The sequence below is a fragment of the Apteryx rowi genome, unplaced genomic scaffold, assembly GCF_003343035.1.
Source record: "Apteryx rowi isolate R43461 unplaced genomic scaffold, aptRow1 scaffold_403, whole genome shotgun sequence".
NCBI classification, from domain to species: Eukaryota; Metazoa; Chordata; class Aves; order Apterygiformes; family Apterygidae; genus Apteryx; species Apteryx rowi.
Window position 1 is genome coordinate 442,355 of NW_020450562.1, and position 23,137 is coordinate 465,491.

The 23,137-nt window shown below is 37.0% G+C and overlaps 1 protein-coding gene across 1 annotated transcript in view; it reads right to left on the reverse strand.

Moving 5' to 3' along the window:
• Nucleotides 1-8,656: 8,656 nt before the first annotated feature.
• Nucleotides 8,657-23,137, reverse strand: part of EIF2S3 (eukaryotic translation initiation factor 2 subunit gamma) — a 25,150-nt gene continuing 10,669 nt past the window's right edge. Inside the window, exons 2-12 of the mRNA XM_026075439.1 lie at nucleotides 21,338-21,423; nucleotides 20,686-20,813; nucleotides 20,436-20,557; nucleotides 19,153-19,247; nucleotides 17,728-17,886; nucleotides 16,015-16,149; nucleotides 14,982-15,076; nucleotides 14,016-14,160; nucleotides 13,676-13,845; nucleotides 12,438-12,610; nucleotides 8,657-9,376 (exon numbers count right to left, since the gene is read on the reverse strand). Of these exons, the coding sequence (XP_025931224.1) occupies nucleotides 9,313-9,376; nucleotides 12,438-12,610; nucleotides 13,676-13,845; nucleotides 14,016-14,160; nucleotides 14,982-15,076; nucleotides 16,015-16,149; nucleotides 17,728-17,886; nucleotides 19,153-19,247; nucleotides 20,436-20,557; nucleotides 20,686-20,813; nucleotides 21,338-21,423 (1,372 nt within the window). The 3' untranslated portion in view covers nucleotides 8,657-9,312. The remainder of the gene's footprint in view (nucleotides 9,377-12,437; nucleotides 12,611-13,675; nucleotides 13,846-14,015; nucleotides 14,161-14,981; nucleotides 15,077-16,014; nucleotides 16,150-17,727; nucleotides 17,887-19,152; nucleotides 19,248-20,435; nucleotides 20,558-20,685; nucleotides 20,814-21,337; nucleotides 21,424-23,137) is intronic.

Below are 23,137 nucleotides of genomic sequence, written 5' to 3' on the forward strand. Positions count from 1 at the left end.
ATAGTTTAGCAAGACAGCAGGGCATTACAAAACAAGCCATTACATTAAGGCACAAATCCTGTTTTCAGTGAGGCTTTAATAGGAACAAAATTTCGGCTAGAACAGCATTAAAGACAAAAATGATTTTTAGGGTTATACGGCCTTAGTTCAAAGCTCTGTGTTATTTGTTGTCTTTCCAGCAAAGCTCTTCCGCAGCCACGCTCACAATGCTCCGTGTGAGCCACAACGATACTTTGAAACCCCCAGATAAAAGATACCATATAAAAATGAAAAGTGAGTTCCTCTAGCACAGATACGAGCAATTTCTTCTCTATTCTTTACATAAAAATACATGTTATGACATGAAACTGTCAAGTGCGATTGGACCAATGGGGCTCAAATTAAGAAGAAAGCAAAAGCGAGGAGCAAAACACAAATTAGTCTTAAACTACTAGAAGTAAAGGGCTCTCTGAAGAAGCCCCTCATTTCTCCCTCTCCCCGCCTAACCTGGGTTTAGGGAGTCTGTAGACTAGTTAAATTGATAGGAGTTTGTGATTCACTTAATATATGTAGAAGCTTTTCAATAGTCCAGAAGCTGCCAAGTCGCACTGGTAAGTACTGAGAGTCTACTTTTCTATGATACGAAGTGTCAAAACAGACACCTTCACACCAAGTTAAAAAAAATCCTTTAGAAAACAAATGTGAAGTTTTAACTGCAAAATTAAATTCCCAACACGAACATGTAAATTGGCAGAAAAGTAACAGCATGTAGTAGAAAGCAGTGTAAATAAAGAATTAAGCCTTCAGGAAAATGGAAGTAATTTAAGATCACAGTTTCCAAAACACTTAAAGCACAGGCTTACCTTTAAGCACAGAATAGTCCCACTGGTATTAACAGGACTATTTGTGTGCCTAAAGGTGTACACAGCGAAGGGTTGCAGGGCTGTACCGGCATTTGCTGGCTCAGCACGTCTAACACACATGTATTATCAGACAACTAGACAAGAGGCAAGAAGCCAAAACTGTATCAAGAATTTGTGAATGCTTGCAATTGTTAGGGAAGGAATAATTATGCTCTCATACCTTTCCTGGTGAAAAGTATGACTCCATTTTAGATTTATAATGGATCAGGTTGTTTCTGCCAAAGGAATAAACAAGGAACAAATAAACCATGAAAAACACTTTTTGCTAAACTTCATGTTATCAATAGCATCTTTGCTGTAGCCAGAAAAAAATGTATGAAGGAAAAAATATTCTACTTTCACACATCCAATCCTAGCCACAAAAGTAAAGAGAGCTGCTTGAATGAAAACCCCCAAAAGCTGAGGCTGTAATTTTATGTGTGTATTACTTAGGACTATGTTGCAAATGAAATATTTGAGGTCCATAACAGTTTATTAAAAATCTGTTTAATATTAAATAGCAGATGATTAAATAAAAACAGGAAGAAAAATAAATCACAGAACCTTGAAGCAGATTTGCAGAAGAAAATGCTTTTCAGATCTTCATCATAAACTAAACAAACCAAAACAATAATTAAACATAGACTTGCCTAGTGTTTGGCAAGGGAAAGAGGCTGAGAATATCTTTTGAAAAACCAAAAATCTGTTAGATTTCTTTACAAATGTTGACAAAAGAGGCAATAAAGGCTAGTCGGTTGCGCCGCTTCATCTGAATATTCCAAGAGCCTTTCCGAGAAGTCTTACTTAAGAAGCCCCCTGGATTGACGGGGAGGTGAAAGTCAGGTAACCCTGCCTTGTGGGCACTGTTCCTTCAGCCAATATGACGGAAATGACAGATCCCCCCAATGACAGCTATCCTTTTGCTTATCCCATACCTTTTTTTTTTTTTGATATTTATAGGATTGTGGAACATGAGACTTAATTCGAGAGTCTTAATGCAAACGTACTGAAAATGTTAAAAATACTAGGCTTTAGAAGGCAACTGCTTGAACTGAAAAGACGGGGTTTTATAAATGTATACACTCCAATTTCTCAGTGAAGCCTTCCTCAAAACAGGTTAATATTGTGTATATTAACATTATTTCAACTGGAATATTTTGACAGCTTTCATCCGTGCTTGAGTGTGGTGTTCTAGTTCTCTGTATTTTCTAACACAGATTGAAGAATAAATTTTATTTCAATGTTTCAAGTAATTCCTCTAAAAGATTCTTGTTGCTTGGCACCAAAGTTCTTCTGGCGACTCCTTCTTTGTGGCACGCTAGCCGTGTCAGGAGATTTTTTAAAAATCCTTTAAGGAAGGAGGAGACTTTACTTACATATTTGTATCACTTACACATACAGTTATTGACTAAAATATTATTCACTGTGCACAAGAAAATCTCTGCAAATGTTTATTGTATCTGGGTTTAGTCTGGAAAGATGGGAAACAAGCACTTCTGGTATGCTGGTAGGATGGACCTGGAGACTAACACAAAATAAGATGTGCACATACACATACAGATTGCCTTACAGCCCCGAGAGGAGCAACACAAAGCCAGAGCACATTCCTAATGCTAGCATTATGGTACCTGAAAACCAGCTATTAAAGCCAGCTGCGCCAGCAAAATTATGGTAATAGAAGAATTGATGCAAGACAAGTTGTATACATAGAGTCTGGTTATTACAGGAAAAAGGCAACAGAATATAATCACGCATGCACATGCGCCATCTTATGGCAAGGAGGAGAGAGGGGCTGGAAAACAGCACTTCGGGCAGCGTTTAGTATTATTATAAAGGGAGGGCAGCTATTTGAAACCTTGGAGATGTTTAGCCCTGGCCTTGCAGCAAGAAGTGACCCAGAACTGCAGGAGCGTGCATAGTTTGGGCATTAGACAAGTGGAAGTACTGATGGGAAACCAGCATGTGAATAGCAACAGGGCAGAAGTTGACATTTTTCATGTAGTCGGTACTGAGGATATTGTCAAGATGAATCAGCGCGGAAAAAAAGTAGAAACTCCATTTCCAGCAGTCAACTAGAAGGAACTTACAGAACTAGTGCAATAAAAACATAATTTAAAAAAAGCTTTTAGATTTTGTGTATAGTAGAAGAAAATTAGCAGAGATGATAATTGCAAAATTCATGCTTGACCCCTTTAGAACATAATCTGCCATTTGGTTGGAAATGTCGTTTCCCACATGAATACTGAAGTTTAGGGAAAAACTACCGGCTGACACAACCCCTTAACCTTGTACAAAGGGCTCTGTTACGTCGTGCCACCTTGTTAAATAATCTTGAAGGAACGCTGACACAACAGCGTCTCCTGTCAGCATTGTATCCATTAACAATGCTGTAGTTTAACTTGAGCCAGTACAAAACCATCTGAAAACATTCAGTGTCCTCAGCCGGGAAAATGGAGTCAGGAAGAAACTCATGTAATGATGGGCTGAACTATCAGATCTGTTAATCACCCACATTTTTTTCCCTACTGTATTTTATTTTGTCTAGTCTAAAAGAATTTCCCATAACACAGCATTGGTGTTCATCTTTGAAAAAAGAACTAAGAAACTTTCTTCTTACCCAAATAGCTCCCAGCTTCACCATTACATATATTTACCTCCTACAACAACAAACTTTACGCATCAGTGTATGACTACAGGTTTGGGGTGATTATGTAGAGCTTAAACTTTCATTTTCAGAAACCAGTCCTTTAGCCAGTATGGCTAAAGAAGCAAATTCTTATTGCCTTCCTAGGTATGATTACAAATCAACTTTTCCTAAAACCTCTTCTCTTGAAGGTACATAATGCAACAAAATAAAACACCATCCTAAATCCTTGCTGAATCTTTTCTTTAAGCCTACCCATTATTTTAAGACCTGACATAATGTTTCATAGCTGTTTCTTCAAGGCATAAATCTCCATAAGCATTGTGCACAAATATAAGCTCTTAGTTTGCTTTTCTCCCTTTTCATCATAGAATTGCTCTATTTAGTTTCTGTGCACCCATTCACTGATCTTTTTTTCTAGCCATTTAGTGTTACGTATATGTGATAACATAAGTATATATGTACTAATGCCTTACCAAACTTAAAGATGAAAATAAGATAATGACTCTTTCTGCCCATATTTTGCAAAACCAAGGGCTTTGAAAGCCAGCTTAAGCTATTAACAGCAACACCACCACTGCAACCCTGAGAAATGCTCTCTTCATATAATCCTCATTGTTATACAACTAAGCACATATTCTAGGAAATGAAAATGCATTCACAATAACATCTTCCATGGATATTCTTAAGTGTGCCTCCATTCTTTAATCAGCTCATCAGAGTAATTCCTAAAAATAATTAAGCAGTGAGGAAAAAAAAGCAGCCAAAATTCACTTACATTTTTACTACTTGGAATTATAATAATACAGTTATAATATACTAGCTTTAACTGCATCATCAGTGTGAATTACAGATCTATAGCACTGATATGTGCACTTAGACTAGGATGTATTCTTGGTTTAATGGAGATAGCGTGTGAAGCCAAATATATAAARTCATAAGTTATGTTAGATAACAATGGAGACATGGAAGTTATTTTCTTAGCTAAGGAAACCAAAATATGTAATGTCCCACATTCCCTGTCACCTACAACCTTAGGACAGATAATTTGGCCATGAAACCACATTTTAAATCCAGGCTGCCAACAAATGAGACTGTCCTTTCCTTCATATGCCGCTCTCCTTTCATTTCTATCACTTCTTAGTGCCATGGCTAAGCTTCACGTGGTCACACAGGAAATTGGATTAGAAAACAGATCAGCTATTAGCCTATCAAAACAAAATTAGTTTTCTTCCAAACTCATTTCTTCATCTGATTCACTGCACATCTATACAAGCACTAGAGCCAATACAGATGCATGTGGAACAAACATCCAGGAGCAGGAGAGGACCAAACTTTAACAGCAATCCAGACTTTTGCTGGTTTAAAGCAGCTACACGACCACAGTTATTAACATTAATCTTTTTTTTTCTGCAGCTTCTGTCACTATTAGTAACTACATCTTTGTCCACAAGGCAATGAGACCATCTGTAAAAACAGGGGTGGGCAATAAAGGGATCACTTTCGCCTTTCATTTCCATGAAGAAGAATGCTGGTGGGAGAAAGGGTAGGGAGAAAAGAAAGAGGAACAAACAGTCTCTCTCCTGGGGGAGTTTATTCCACTTTGAGTTAATTAGAATCACAGTTATGAACACTGGTCTTCCAAATCCCTGGCGAGTGTCCTGATAATTGTAAATCCCATGACACAAAGAGTGTACATACAAATGGTTAAAATCCACCAACAGTATCTTGAACAGTGATGACTGCAGCTTTCTGCACAGATGTAGAACAGAGCTGTAAGTCCTTGGTGTGAACCGAAAGTGAGACTCTTAATCTCTGGAATAGAGGTGTTCCTGTTCTACCCTTAAAAAATATTTTGCTTCATTAATAAATTTTTCATACTCATCAAAATGATTAGAAATATATATATAAAAAAAAATCCTAGAGGACCTTATTCAATGGAAAAACTGACCTTGGACAGTCTCTTGCCACAAAGGCTACGGTGTACAGCATAGTGCTGGAGAGCCTCTCTAGGTTAGTGGTTGCATGGAGACTCAGGAGAGCAATCATTCTTTCCTCCCATAGCTTCTATTGAGTTTTAAACTTGACTTCAGTTCCATGAGAAACAATAGGAAACCAGCATCCATTTTTATTAAGAATAACCTAATTTCCATGCATAAAACCAAGTGAAACAAGAAGTCATCCCTTTGGAACTCACAGAAAGCTAACACAAGCAGAGAAACAGCTTTAAATTTTGTCCACTTTTGCTTGCTTAAAATCTGATTTCTTAAAATTAAACCACTTAGCCAACCTCAATTTTAGCTAAGAGCAATTTGCAGGGGAGCATACTATTTGTGATATGGATAAACATAAGGGGGCACTCAGTTTCTTAAGTCCCCTGTTTAATTTGAGCTATATAGTAAAAACAGTGTTACTGAAGTCCTCAGAATGACAGACGACCAATGCCTCTTAACAATTTTAATATAGAACCAGTTCCAGGTTGACAAAAACAGGCAGTTTGGTTAACTTAAACTAGTCTGGTAGATTTCTTGAATACTGCAAGAACCTTTTACGAATGTTGAAGGAGGTGATGTCCTATTGATACTTTCCTCCCCATAGTGAAAAGGTACGACTATTCTGGTACCCTACTAAAACCAATTACCAAAGCATTTCAGACAAATTATTGGAAGAGATCTAGTTACCTGAATGTAGGTACCTGGTGCCATCTGACATGCTGTATTACATCCTGCCTGGCTTCCAGCTGTTGCTCCACAACATGGCAAGTCTGAGAGCTGCCAATTCCACACACGTCTTGACCACCAAGCCCTTTTGAAATGGGACTACGCACCTATGTTCAAGTAACAAATCTGATCTATAAAGGGTTAAAAACAAACACACCAAACACCCCTCCTCCTATGAAAAGCATCCTTCATAAAGTGTCAGAGTATGCAAGTCATCTGTTACTGCTTTCATTCTGGTCAAGAAAATTAATTAATTTTCAGCTTCCTTAGTTTTGCATCTCTCTTCCTCTACCCTTGTTCATCTAAATCTCAAGAGGATCACAATTTCATCTATATAGTCAGTGAATGCACAGTAGGTGTACATACACATATCAGTATATATTTACACTTACACTGTTCATATTTCTCTTGGCTCTCTTATGCTGCAAAGTGGTGTACTTCATATGTACATCCAAGTCTCTAAATATTCCCATTATTATTTCTTTATTCATTCTTTACTCACATTGGCAGTGCCCACGCTTTCCAGTTAGAGGAAATGTTATTTTGGTGGCAAAAAAATGTTGTGGCAGAGGGGCTAAAGTGCAGTGTAATGTGATATATGGCATAGTTTGTGTCATAGGTAAATTACAGTTTTGACCTCACCCCACCTATACATGCTCCTAGCCTCCCTTCTTTTCTTGGGAAGGATTGGGAAGACTTTGGGACAACCTTTTCTGTAACAACTGTCCACTCTTAACCARTCCTTCTTCCATATGACACAGTATATGTGCACATATAATGAATGTAAGTCCACCAGCAGAAGGAGGTTGCAAACAGTTTAGGATGAAAGCAACTGACTTGCAAGAGGGCTGCAGCTGCTGGGAGGCCTGGCCCAGTCCGGAGGAGCCCTTGTGAAAGGAGGCTGATGCAAGAACAGGCCAGAAGCAAAATTTACTATCCTGGCTCTTCATTGACTCTATTCTTCCTCCAGTTTCTACCAGTTCCTGTGCACACCATCAGACAAACAAGATCTTAATATTTCAGAGAGAACAAGACAAAATTTGATACACCATCTCTTAATATTACTGATATCTAATTAATAATCTGAGATCAACTATGGCAGTATCAAATCACGTTTTAGATGTAAATTAAGTAATGATTCATCTGTAGTAATGACCTACGGATATTTAGCTGAAGAATGTAAAACCAACTACTAATCTTAGCATTAGGAACACACTAGTATTTTGCATTTATTATTTACATAAGTGAAAGAGTACATTAATTGTTTTACAAAGAATATGACACTTTTCATTTTTAAATTGCAGATCAAGACACTAAGGCCTAATCTCCAAAATGTTTGCTTAAAAATGCCTACAGGTACTCAACAGAATTTGTCAGAAGTGCTTTGGCATTTGTGTCATTATACCCATATATTCAACACTTTTGGAAAGAACTCTTCGGACTAGATTCCAACTTTGTGGTGGTGTAATCCTAGCATTCTGCGGTGACTTACTTCCTCTTATGCATTTGCCCTCGTGTCCCCAAACTAGGTAAGACTTAAGTTCATCTAAGTTCCTAGAACTTAGAGTTACAGAAACAAGCTTTCAAAGCATGAAAGATGCAATCTCTAAAGCAGACATATTTGGGATTGTATACTGGTCAAGCACCAGGAGAATCAGGAAGAATTGGCTCTGACTCTCTTTTAAAAATAAGCAGCACTATACAAAAATGAATGTATTTAGTCTCAACACCATGTGAGGTAGAAATACTTTACAAATGGAGAAACTGAGTACAAGAATGCAGAATACTTGTAATAAGGCAACACAAAATACAATGAAAAAAATCAGGAACAAACCCCAAACTGCTTCAAAGCAGTCAATCATCATTTTAACTAGTGAAACAATATTTATCCTTACTACCCCCTTGAAGATATTGAATGCAGTAACTCAAACCAGACTTTGAAGATGAACACAGTATTTTCCTCTATAAAAATATGAAAAGTAGTATGACTTGCGAAATAGTCTATTATATAAAATACCTAGAACTATGTATAATAGTTCAAATGAAAAAGTCAAACCTAAATGGTTGAAAGTATTAGAACCTTACCACTTTATTACATTATGTGTTTTCTCCTCAGGAGTGTGATCCAGGCTAACTAAACAAAAGTGGTTTTACACTGTTTTTACCCCTCATCTCATTCTGATTTTTTTGATTTTCTAAAGTCCTTCCCTTCAACAGCCTTTTCCAGATATTTTAAATTCAAGATCATAGCTAATATTTGCTTACTAGCTTAATGCAAGTTTAAAATAAGCAGTTTACTCATGTATAAAGATGTCAGGTCACCCACACAGTTCCGCAATGACAAACAGCTACCTTTCAAATGAAACATGTTCTTTTTGTAAATTCATTCTAAAATAAGATCAAAAACAGTATTGCCAGTTCAGATCCAGTTTACTTGTATTTCTTCTTTGTGGTTTTATCCAAAGCCCTTGTTAACATTGTAAGTGACAACTTTAAGAAGTCAGTCAACATTGCCATCCTAGTTACAAAGGGTAACACAGCCACAATCCCAAAGTCAGAACCATACACATCTAAACAAAACAGGATGTTGTGCAAAAAGGGTACTAGTCTTCAAAGAGTTTGTTCTGTTTTGTTTTTGTTTTGTGCTGGTTGAACAATCACCACAGTCTTTTGTTACTCAAAAAATTGTATGAATTGATGAAAAATAAGCAATATTTTATTTCGGTATTGGATTTATGGTTTGTGTGTTACACTGGGGCTGGCATGACTGATATTAAACAGATATGTCTCAAACACAACATAAATTAGACATGCCATGAGACATGTACAATTAATTTCTACTAAAATGAGGATAATTAAACCCACTTCTACGCCAATTCTTTTACACTTTTAATGGTGATAGTGACTAGTATTTTAGTAAGAGGGTAAAATTCAATAAAATGTACAAGGACAGCCATACAACTCAAAGATAACGTTTGCACAGCTTCCAATTCCACTGTGAAAATATACCCCCCCCAAATAGAAATAGGCACTTCATCTTTAAAAATGAAGCACTYATTTTCGTTCTTCAGTCGTCATCAACAGTTGGCTTGATTGTCACTCCTCTTCTGATTTGACCCCAACCAATTAAACTGCAAAATGAAAAACAGTGTATATTACTTTTCATAGCACTTACAAATATCCAAAATAACTCAACATCCTTCTGTCAGACTTATGCCTTCAGTTCTCACAACATGTAGAATTTTCTCCACTCCCTCCCTTCCTGAAGCATCCTTCAGGATTTAAGAGCGGCTACTGGAAACACAGGATAAAGGACAAGGGAAAGAACATGTGTATGTTGGTAATCAACCGAGATAGTACTTTTGAACAGTGAACTAAAAACCTGAAAATTTTGTAATTTATGTTGTAATAGTGAACTATAAATAAATTCATAGCTTGATTTCTTTCCACGTATATATGAAGTGCTGCATTACTCTCAAAGAGAAATGAAAATGTGAAAGTACAAACAAGATGACGGTGAGATTATAAACTGAAATATAACTCAGTGAATGTGTAACCTATACATGAAGTTAACTCAACTCTCAGATAAGCTCTACTATTTATATTCAGTAAAATCAAGGCCCTCCTCTCCTTTTATGGACCATAAGCCTCAAAAAAATACACTACTTTTCAAAATTAAGATTATGTTTGTTTCCACAACAGACAGTCCATATTATTAATACAATTGTCTCTAAGAAGACCTTTAAATTTCCAGCAACCAAGTGTGTGTCTAAGTTTAATTTGCTAAGCAACAGAGGCTGTCTCTGGAGATCAGTATATCAATTAAAAGAAAAGGAACTGAAATATAGTAGCTCAGTATTTCCCACTTTTTGAGGATAACATCCACAGCTTATAACTTGTCACCCTGAATTCACTGTCCCTTGGAATCTCTACTGTAATCTTGTTTGTTTGGCCATTTAATGTTTAACCTCTGTGCTTCTATATATTTATTTTCTATTTTATTCCTCCTATTTTTTGCTTGCTTTCTCATATTTTTTTCTCATTTCAGTACTCCATTCCCTGAGATTACAAGTTCCCTTTCACAACACCAGCTGTACGTGACCTTTATTCCAACTGGACTTTATCGTCCTCTTCTTCCAGGTCTGCTTCCCATCCCTTCTCTCAATTTTGTTTCTTAATGTTACCCTTCTAATACAGCACAGATGGCAACTTTTTAATAAGAGAATCTTTATATCAGGTTGCCATTACTTGCCCAACCTATAATCCACAGACAGGTGGGCTTTTAGACAAAATTAGGTTAGGGTTTGAGAGAGGGAAATAAAGATGCGAGATACCTTACAACAAAACTCGCACTAAAAACTGCATAAGCTGTCAGTCTATGGTTTGGAAAAAAAAAAAAAAAAGCACTGTTTCCAATACAAATAGCTTATCCTCTTCCTTCCTGTTTCCCTTATTTAATTTGGGTCCTAATCTTTTTATTGCCTGTTCAAGATGCATTATCTTTTTCCTTGTTTTTTTCAGGGAATAGCCTCTTCCTTAATATGTCAGCTAGCTCTGAGATAGAGGCGTGAAATTCTCAGGTATGCTCTCCTATTGATCTGAAAAAGAAACACCCATCCATGGATAAGATATTTAAAACTTGGTTCTTTTTCACACATTAGGCACTGTGATAGGCTGGAGAGGTGGGCAGAGAGGAACCTCATGAAGTTCAACAAAGGCAAGTGCAGGGTCCTGCACCTGGGGAGGAATAACCCCAKGCACCAGTACAGGTTGGGGGTTGACCTGCTGGAAAGCAGCTCTGCGGAGAAGGACCTGGGAGTGCTGGTGGACACCAAGTTAAGCATGAGGCAGCAATGTGCCCTTGTGGCCAAGAAGGCCAATGGTATCCTGGGCTGCATGAGGAAGAGTGTTGCCAGCAGGTCAAGGGAGGTGATCCTCCCCCTCTACTCAGTCCTGGTGAGGCCGCACCTGGAGTGCTGGGTCCAGTGCTGGGCCTCCCAGTTACAAGACAGACATGGATTTACTGGATTGAGTCCAGTGAAGGGCCACGAAGATGATTAAAGGGCTGGAGTATCTCTCATAGGAGGAGAGGCTGAGAGAACTAGGACAGCTCAGCATGGAGAAGTGTCAGGGGAATCTTAAAGTTTATAAATATCTGATGGGAGGGTGTCAAGAGGCTGGGGTCAGACTCTTCTCAGTGGTGCCCAGTGACAGGACAAGAAGCAACGGGCACAAACTGAAACACAGCTAATTCCATTTGAACATAAGAAAACAATTCTTCACTGTGAGTGTTCAACACTGGAACATGCTGACCGGAGAGGCTGTGGAGTCTCCAGCCTTGGAGATACTCAAAATCCAACTGGACATGGTCCTAGGCAACCTGCTCTAGTTGACCCTGCTTGAACAGGGTAGTTGGACCAGGTGATCTCCATAGGTGCCTTCCAACCCCAACTATCCTGTTACTTCTGAAATGAATGGTGAGGGCTGTGTAGGAGCAAGGAATCTAAACAATGCTTGTGCTCTTGTGCTATACATGTAGTCTTATGGAGCACAGAAGAAGTACAGTATATGTCGTCATCTAAAAGAGAAGTACGGCACTAAGTCTAAAATGAATCATCAATCAAATCTGCTCACCTTTCTCAGCTACCAGATGCTTGCGCGCAGTTGGCCATTCTGTACTTAAAATTTACATGGATCAATACAGTTGATACTCGTTTCCTTCCTCTCTGCTCACAATACACAAAATACTTGAATCTTAGAATGTCCTTCCTCCATTCACCTGCTATTACTTTATGTTGCACTAGAAGTCACATAGAGCCCCACAGGCTGAATACCACTGACTTAGGTGTATGAACAGGTTTGGCATAATGTTACTTGAACTTTCAAACCTGTCAAGATTGCCTACTGTTACCTCAATTACAGCATGGCTGTTTTGGCAACAAAACCATGAACATCAGGAGTTTCCTTGCGTGTTAAATAATAGAAAGCCAACTCCGTTATAATGCTTCTTTTAAAAGATGCCAGAAATAGCAAGAAGCATTGCACAAAAAAAAGCATCAACACGTTAGGAGAACCTACAGGAATTTTAAGAACAGACACACATTTACATATTCTAGAGCAAAATCAGATTCACACATTTCTTTGGGTGACATCATCACAATCGGGTCTTCCACCAATCTAATGTCAACTTACCGCCAGTGTTTCTCAACTCTTCGACTCAGGGCAATTTTTTCTCCCACTTCTGTGCATACAGGGTTAGTTAGCACAATCTTTCCCAAATCGGCCTTTACTGCACTGACTCTCCCTCCAGTAGATAAAGATCCTATGTTTACCATTAAAACTTCATTCTTTGATAATTTTTGCACCTGAAATAAGACATACAAAATTCTGAAACCTAAGCTTTAAAAACAGCTCACATTGTCAGCACTGTTTAGCAACAAAATGCCTCTAATGAAGAAAAATACCAGAGATGATATTATCTCTCGTTACCTAACCACCACAAAAAAGATATAGCTGAAGGATTCAAAAACTACAATTATTCCCTACACAAACCATGCAAAACAGTGCCAGTGGAGAATGGTTATATTTTCACTCTTCTGAAAGCACAAATATGTAAATATGTTGTCCATTTAATATTGCAGGTTCTTATTGTAGAGAAATCCCAAGAAAGTATACTGTGCCATTTTCTATAAAACATACAAAACTGAACATACTACATTAGTAGTGAAAACATTGGCTCAGATATTGCTACAAACTGGAACATTATACCATTCTTCTGCATAATCCTGATGTTCTCATTTCCCTTAAGCCTACATAAATCAAGACAATTTCTCAAAACAGAACACTTCAGAGGAGAAAAAGAGAGTGAAAACAATTTACCATTGCATGAAGCAGTTTTTAGATTTTAATGCTAATAGTGAACACTATGATGTTTCAGTTTGATCTTTTGTGTAAAATGGACCATAGAACAAGAGACTGCTGTGCATGAAGTTCACAGTTTCTCTTGAACTACAGCATTTCAGAAATTTAATTTTAAAGAGTTCTTAAAAGGAGAGAGAATCTACAAGAAGCAAGTAGGGAGTCAACCAATATGCTTGTAAAACTATTTTTGCACAAACAAATAGGCTGACAGCAAAGAAAAACAACTACGAATATATTTAGAATACCTAACTTTATGATGTATAAATACTTTACAGTACTTTAAATGATCCTGATATGAATTCCTACTTCTCTGAAAAACATTCTTCTATAATATTAAACAAACAGATGCCAGTTACTTCAGTAACATAAGCATATGTTAACAGGGAGACAAAATTACTATACGAACCAGAAAAATGTACATGCTAACAAAACTTAGCACAAAGAGTTAATAAACAAGAGAAATTAGAAAAAAATACCATAGCACTGTCTTTCTAAAACAGGGTACAGACCTTTGCAGCTTTCTTGTCTCCTTCAGTGCGCACACCTAATAATCGCCTTAGCAAGAAATAGGAAATTTCTAGCTCTGTAAATATTTCAGGCAATGCTCCAACTGCACCAAGAACTTGGCCTACCATTCGGTCAGCCCGACACAAAGTTGGATCAATCTTAGTTCCGACACCTAAAACATAACAAGTCACAAAGAATAACTGAAGCTGCCGTGGTAGCTGCCACATTGACGTATTAATATATTTGAAGGAGATCTAAAAACGACAAACTGAGAATTATTGAGAATTCCTTATTACCTGGACAGCACTTCCAGAATATCTTTTCATAAGAGAATATTCTTACCTATAAGGCCTCCTGGAGCAGCATATTGGAGATCATTGTGTTCTGCAAAAAGCGATACAATTTTGGAAAAAATTGGCTTGCACATGAGTTTTCCTTCACTGTCCTTCGACACAATACCAGGCCGGACCTCAATTTCCTGACCCACCTAATTACAAAGGTGAAAAAGTAGTTAACTGGTTGTTTCACAGGAACATAAAGCTAACTGCTCATCACAGATGAAACCTAGTTTTTCCARGACCTACTATTTTAGTCCTTGTTTCTGGGCTAATGTAGAACTTCTAGGACTTTTGTTGCACTGTTTATTGAAAATTGAAAAATACTGAAAAGCTCTGTAACTTACAGCCAATGAAACACAATTACTTTTCTTCCAAATAGCTGCCTTAATAAAAGATCTTTATCAGTGATCATTCTAACACCTAAATTCTAGCTTAAATTTACTTTTCTTAATGACATTGACATTTCACTAAGAAATGTTACAGCACTGAGAAAACAGAGCTAACTTGATCACTGTAACTGACCAGCACCAATAAACTGCAAGACAAGGAAAATAAGAGCTGTACAGGCATTCAGAGATGTAGTTTGCTTTCCAGTATAACAGAAGTACCTTTAAAATTCTTTTATTTTTTATTTTTTCAAAATAATTTATTAAGGAAAGTGGCAAGAAAAAAATTATCTCCCTCAGTTTTTGTAAGCAATGAAAAAGGGTATTGTTAGCAGCAAAAGTTACAAAAATATATCAGAAAAAAAAATACAGAAACAAAGACCAGTGTTTCTTGTTCCTGTATTTTAAAACAGGAAAGTAACAAGTCATAGACAGAAGGATAGGTACCACCTAACTGTATTCTAGTTTAAAAAGAACAACAACAACAAATTTCAATTTTATAGATTCATTTTGTACCAGGCACACAAAAACTCTACTCAGTACTATCACTGCAGTATCTTCCGAGAGGAAGAAGAAAACATCACCTTTAAAACACCCTTCAGAATACTGCCACCAGCTACGCCCCCCTTCAGGTCATCAACTTCACAGCCAGGCTTGTTGACATCAAAAGATCTAATTACTGAAAAGAATAAACCATAATCAAGTTTATATTTAAGATTAGGTTTTTAAAGAATTAGTATCTTTCTTCAGAAACTTAGAATATTTTCCTGTTCTTATGAAGGTAAAGAAATATTTATAAATATTATAAATACAAAATTCAGATAAAATGCTGAAATATGGTAAATATTTTATTCAGAATCTTTAAAGATTGGCTGATTTTTTAAATCAAATTATTTCTGCTATTCAGAAACCATTTTTGAAAATYTGTTTATATGTGCAGTTTAAATGAAGTTAAATATCAGTAACCAAAAAAGAAAGCCACAATCAACTATATTAAAAAAAAATCTTCAATCACAATTTCAATTTCTTTGTAACCTTGTTCTAACTTATTGAATTGGTATGTATTATGAAAACATGAGCTTTAGGTCTCCCAAGTTTTGTGTAAAAAAAAATTTTTTTTTTAATTTATTGTGGTGGAATTGATTTTTAAAATATGCTGGACAAAAATCAAGACTTTGACAATCACGCTCAGGAGACATGACTTCTTAATACAGTAAATTTAAACAGGTTAGTCTACCTATGTGATCTATTGAAATAATTTAATTTGCATATACAACCGTTTGTCAGTACTTTGTTAAAAATGTTCCTTTAGTTGCCATTACTTTAAATTTGATATAAGACATGTACAAGTTTCTCATCTTTATTGCACTTTACTGCTGTTGTGCACATAGAATATACACACAAAATAAGTACCCCAAATCAATTTAACTATATCTGTTAATTTAAGTGTGAACAATACAGAAGCTCTCAGGAAATAGGCAAGTTTTAAACTGAGGCTTCATTGAACACTCCTCCTAACCTTGCCTCTTTTTACAGCCTTCAGCAACATGCTACTTGAGGCTTATATACACGTAGCAAAAGATGAGCCAAAGAAGTAACACATAAGCAGTTACTTACCAATAAGCCTTGGTTCGGATGTGAAGTCTCGCAAAGGGACTGGGATTTTCTTCACTATATACTCACAAACTACCTCAATGTTGTATTTCAGCTGTGCAGAGATTGGAATAATTGGAGCTCCTTCTGCAACTGTACCTAAAACAAAATTAAGTTCAGCATTGAGCCTTAATACAGTATTTGCAGAAACATAACAGTGTTCCATCATTGTTAAAAGCACTAACGAAGTTTAAGGCACTGTTTATACCCATTTCCAAAGACTAGAAGCATCAGAGCACTACTCTTCCCTTCACCATTTTAGCTCAAAAGCCATCCAGACCTGCTTTTCAAGGCAGTCTGAAAGAACCCTCCTTGTGTTGTCCTTTGGGTGACTGCACACAGAAGTTATACAGCTGCTCTCTAAAAAGTTGTGAATAATAACCTTCTGTTCTAAGGGAGAATTCACTTCTTACTTCATGCTATTCCTGATCATCAAGTAAGTTCAGAGGATTACTTGAGTCATTTAATTCCTAAGTCTCAAAGAAACAATGGATACATTAGGGATCTCTGCACAGGAAGAGTTGTAAACATGCACACACTAGATAAAAATCAAAGTAGTAAAGCATATCATGAAAGGGAAGCCTCTAATTTGAATGTTTAACCCTATGCTGACCAGCACTTTACAAATTCTGTCACTTTCTGAAGGTGTAAATAGAAATATGTTTTTAGTTAACCATTTAAAAATGAGAAATGATCCTCACCGCTTGCTTCAAGGCACCCAGCTGAGTCATAACTTTTATTTCCCAAGAGAAATCAGGTACCTAAATATTTGATGCATTCATTTCATGCTCAGATTTCATTTTGAAGAACCAGAATTCCTATCTCACTTTAATGACGACCTTTTCTAAGTTTTGCAATACAAATACATATTTTAGAGAAATCTTAATTTTAATAGAAGGATGCATTGAATTATCAAGACTTGATAAATAAAACTAATAATATTTAGATCTCATAACTCCAGGTCTCACAGAAGAACTCCAAATTTATGCACCAAGCCACTCCAACATAGCTGTTATGAGCAGCTTCTTATGCAAGGCAACGATTCTAAACGATGAAAGGACAGACCCATTGGCCACTTTTGATGGTGATAACCTAGCCCTATAGCTTTTTACCTGCTCCTGCTAAATCAGATAAGTAGGGAAAACAATGGAAGCTTCTGCAAGAGATGAAACTCAGGGAAATAGAACAAAGTTGAGCAGAAATCTATGGCTGGAGTAGGGTAACACTGCTTGAATGAGCAGCATAACATTGCTTGAACTGGACTTACAGGAAGAGAAGAAAGATCAACTTTCTGTGAGCGGATAAAAAAAAAAAACCACCACATTTATACCTACAAGGTTGTCATAAAATTGTTGCTTCATTCTCCCCTACACTGCAACAAAATCACAGTGCAGCCTCTAGCAAAGAAACAGACAGGGCTACAAAGAAGAAACCACATTTCTGTAAAATCTACTAGACAATTAGCTATTGCTATTGCCTTTACATCAATAACATTACTGTATTTAAGCAGTCTTGAAGGAAGAAGCACAATTCTAAGTCTATTTTTTAGATTACCAGACTACATATACCAGTGTAATCCAAGTAAGAGAAACTTTTCTGCAGACACGTAGAAAAACACTATGTCCCAACACTGAAGAACTTCCACCACTGACTGAATTTCTGCTGTTGAAAACTTACCTTGTACAAATGCAAGAATCTGTTCATACTGTTCTTTAGCCTGGCTCTCCTTTACCAAATCAATCTTATTCTGTAGAATCAAAATGTGCTTCAGTTTCATGATTTCAATAGCAGCTAGATGTTCTGAGGTCTGGGGCTGAGGGCATGACTCATTACCAGCTGAAAGAAGAAAAGTGACTGCAGTACAGAAACTATAAAGATACACAAATCCCCTAGTGAGGRCCTCTACACTTTCCACTGTGTCTTTATAAAAATACTACAATCGTCTCTCGTTAACCCACATACGAAACACCCAAGTTAGCAATCATCTACTTCTTTCCAAAGACTGTTGGTTTTAGTATACACACAACACATGACAGATGAGATGGTACTAGAGTGGGGACTGGAGTCCCCATTCTGCTTGCTCCCAACAGAAACATGCATTTAAAATTTCCAAAGGTACTGGACAGCTAACTTGTGTCTACTTGAATCATTCCATCCTTTAGGTCTCTAGACAGCTGAGAACTGACCATAACATAATTGACCTTTCAAAACAATCTTAAAATCCTTTAGTGTTTTCTTATCACCAAAGYGATAAAAATGCCAGGACCCCCAAACTGTATGACAGACAATAAATACATGAAGCATGTGAAAAGGGCAATTATCAGCATGGTTTGGATTCCAGGTACCCAAGAAGCCTTCTTTGGCCTGATGTGTCATTATTACATTTGAGCTCACTTGAAGTTTGATCCATCACATGTTCTAGCTGTTCTAGCTCTAAATAGGCAGGAGGAACAACAGCTTATCAGTTACCTCCGACTATTTAAACTACTATATCTGAAGATGTTGTTCTCATTTTTTGGCATGCCCTGTCCAGATAACACAATCACTCTTTATCACTGCAGATCATTATACTGTTCTACAGATGTATGAAAATGAGTTTTACTCACTTCCCATTGTTTGAAAATCAGAACAAGAATTTTCTAAATCCGTATATCTCTCGTGCACCTTGTTCTGTCCATATTCATCTGGTTTTACCATTTGTACTGATGGTTTTTGACTCTCCTGCATGGCTAAGGCTACATATTTAAAGCAAGCTGAAGCTTCAGAGAAATGCAAAATGTACCTGTACCCAAATGCATTTCCATGAAATAATATAAATTTTACCATACTATACCACTACAGGATTTCACCTTAACCTACCAATCTGTCTATCAGCTGGGCCAATTACCAGACTAATGAGTATGTTCTGGCTGTATTAAAAAAAAAAAAAAAAAAAAGTAGGGTACTTTTTTTGTAGTACCACTCAAGCTTTTTTAAACACATCTCAGTAACACATTTTTTAACCAATCACTCCCACACTGCTCCCTAAATTTTAAAATCTATATGAAGTAGTTTCATGATATTAAAAAAAATAGAACTCTGTTTCTGTGTACCAATCATTACCTATCAACAGCAGAGCTGCGTCCATTACTGCTGCACCGTTCAACATAGTAGCCATCAAAATATCATGGCCAGGACAATCCACAAAAGAGACATGCCTGTAGGTAACAAGAAAAGTAAAAAGAAATCCAAAAGCCAATTATCAACAATTTCTGTGACTGGTTTACATGAATGCTAAGCAGACACAAAGGTTAAAAACATCCTTAAAAAAAAGAAAAAAAAACACATAGCAAAATCAAAAGAAACGAACATTTCAGAGATACTGAGAAGTGATAATTGGAAGTATTTTCATAAAAACATAAAGACTACTGAATCAGCTACTAAATAATTTTTCTGAGTTTTAAGATTCAATACTGTATCTTCATACTAGGTACTGCTTTAATATTTCAGATTTACAAGAAATTAGACTACACTTAAATGCACCAGATTAAACACACACACACAGGATATAGCGTATTCTACTTTCTCTTATATGTTTTAAAAGATGTCTCCCATTATCCAATTTTAGAAAGTATGTGTCTTTAATTACATAGATAAATCTTAGAAATGAAGTGCAATTGTAACTACACTGACATTATAACTTTTAGTTCCAATCTTACAATTCCACTGTGCAGCCTATAATAATTGATGCACTACATTCCTGTATGAACTACGTTCACCAAGAATCTTTGTTTCTTGGTAGCAGGCCACCAAAAAGCAAGGAACTGACTTGCTGCTAGCCAACAAGTTTAAAAACCTACAATAAGCAAATAAACAGTAAGTGAAAGAATCCAAAGCTTATAAGTGATAGTTTAACAGTGGCTGCATAACTATCATACTCCACCAAAAACTGTTGTTAGAACAAATGTCCTACTGGGAATCTGAGGAAAGGAAGGAAATACATGATTACAGCAGTAACAGCATTTYACACATAAGCATGAACTAGGGATCTTGTACAACTGCCCTTGTGGCCTTTCCCATTTGAACAATCAGTCACTGCCTTTGTGGCCATTCCCATTTGAACATTAAGAGCAGAAAAAATTTACTCAACAGTGTTAAAAATAACCAAGGACAGAAAATACTGCTATGCTCTTCCCTAGATTGCGCACCATCACTAATAAAAAAAAAAAAAAAGCAGTTTAAATGACACTTTAGGTCAGGGGTACCCAATCTACAGCCTGTAAGAGCACGTGGTCTGCCAGAACCATTCATTCAGCTTGCCACTCAATCTTGTCTATTTTCAGTTACAAAAAGGGAAGCACGAACAAACAAAACACAGTTTATATCCTTCGTTTTACAGCAGTTACCTGACTAGTTTAAAATTCCCTTTGGTGCCAGGAATATCTGTAGGGAACTCATCTGGGGTGCTACTTCCACAAGATCGGTAACACTCTGGTCGGGAACAGCTTGGATCATCCAGCTTGTAAATCTGTAAGTATTTTTTAAAAATTAGAAGAAGTTTAATGCATCGAAAGTCAGTTACAAGCTTATGTCCAACCTCAAATACACTAGTAAGTCAAATTAAACACATTTGCTAGATTCATTGTAATGACTCACCTTTGCATTAGCATAACCCAGCTTGATTGTGATATTTCTTTCCAGTTCATTTTTAAATCTGACAGTATGAACTCCAGATATAGCTTTGACTACTGTCGACTTTCCATGGGCTACATGGCCAATTGTACCTATATTTTAAAAGTAAATGTTTGTCAATAAACAGTTGTTTAATTTGTGTAAAATTTCAGTACAAGCAACTATGTTATTACCCCAAACCCTCTGGAGCCAGTAGGTCCAGAGCTCCCATCATAAGCACATATGGATTTCTTAACCATTTTCATTTAAACAAACAAAATCCTAAGATGAGCTTTCAACAGACGGATCTTCGCATTTTCATGAAACTCATTCACTGTCTAATTTTAAAATATAATAAATTTTGCTTTAGCAGCTACTCCCCACCCTTCCTTCAACACAATATTCTTGCAATAAAATCACAGTGATTTTCAAGTTAAAAGGGCTTGACAAGTCTCTTTCTGTTTCTTGATAACATTTTAAATACAAACACTATATCTAGGAACTATGTTTATATCTGTGTTACTGTCTGTTTCAATAAGAACTTTTTAAAAATTCTGTCACATAGGTACCATATGCTAATGCATGAGCACCAGAGTCACATTAATGTCCCCCTCCTTTTCAGACATTTATTTTTTACCTATATTAATTGTGGCTTGTCTGCTGATGACTTCTGGTGAGAGAGGCGTCAGCTTGGTAACATCCTGTATGAAGAAGACTTTACAACTTATTCACCTTGTATCTAAATGCTTTAAGAGTACTATGTGCATCTTCTTAAAAATTATTAATTCTACTAAGCGAAATTCAACCAAGCTAATTAAAATCCCCAAAACTCTCCCCAAAACTCCCCCAAAACTTGTTACACATAACAGACGAATTCATATTAATTTTCCATGGGCTAAACGACCAATTGTACCTATATTTTTAAAGTAAATGTTTACTGCAAAAGTAATGTTCTATCACAATCAACATATAATTACAACTTACTGATAGCACCTAACAAATCAGAACACTTACAGATACATTCAGTAATGAAAAAAAACCCCCAACAACTCTAAAGCAGCTTTTTTTTTTTAAGGCTATTTGTCCAAATACTAGACAAACATTGAAATCCACTGAAATGTTCCTCTGTACTACTTTTGATGTTCACAATTAATTTCAAGGCCTGAAGGCCTGATTCTCCACTGAGTCCATATGGGTGGGTTGATGAGTTCAAGCAAAGATTCACAATGCCAGAAGAGTTCTTAGTGCAGGACAGCATACAAATACTTTGCAAAGATACATATAATATACATGCACACACATTAATCGGCATAAAATCATATAGTCTACACTGTCACACATACAGGTTCTGTGCACAGTGATGAAATGCAATTTTATGCAATTAAGGCTAAGTTTAGGTGTATAAAGAGTAAACTCATTTTACTCATTATATAATGAATACAATTTATGAAAATATTTTAGCTTACACATATTTCCATGAATTACATGAACTAAATGTTCAGGTTCAACAGAAAACAGGTTTTGTCAGTTTAACAGAGGTGCTAAAATATATACTTTTTGTACACCTAACTTAACATGACTGGATCTACTGAAGTCAAGAAGGGGGACATGACCTGCAGATGGCACTGTATAGCAGGATGTCATGCACATATGCATGATGCAAAACCTGTCATCAACAGAACTGTTCCCAGTGCATACAATTATGCATGTATGCTTTTTTTTCCTCAAGACTGGTATAAAATCAAGTTCAGCTATAAGCTCCGGCCAAATGCAAGCATTCAACGACCAAAAGAGATAAATACAGGACAGGGCTTAAGTGTAATTCCTACTGACCTCCCAATTAAGCATATCGGTTCTTTTTCCCATTGGCAAATACCAAGGCCAACCAGAAAAGGAAGTAAGTAAAGGAACGTTTTGAAACGATCAACATGCTTCGCTACTGAACATCAATATGCTTAAACATAACATGAAGAGTACTCCTGTGCTCAGGAAGCCAAGACTATCAAACGTTAATACTGTAAAGACAAAAATAATTCCTAATTTGCTGAAAACCAGGGAGACAGCAACCAGTGGGACTTCTGATGGGCTCTGCTTGCATACATGAAGAAAGTGAGACAGCCCCAGTTAGGCATTTAATAGGCGAGCCCACCACGGCGAGAGATCGCTACGACCGATTTTCCTGGTGGTCTCTGCAGAGCGCACAAAGCCCAATGCAGATGGGGCGGGCAAGCGCGCTACCTAACCCCCTCGGAGACCAGGCGACCAAATTACACCCGTCCCTAGGGCAAGGAAGCGCCTTTGGCACCGCCGCCCAGCAGGGCAACCTGTGCGGGGGCCGCGCGGCCACACYGCCCGACGGCCTCCCCTGCCCAGGGGCCGGCGCGCCGCCCCGCCAAGCTCCGCTCCCCGCTCACGGCTCCAGCGAGCGAGGGGCCCC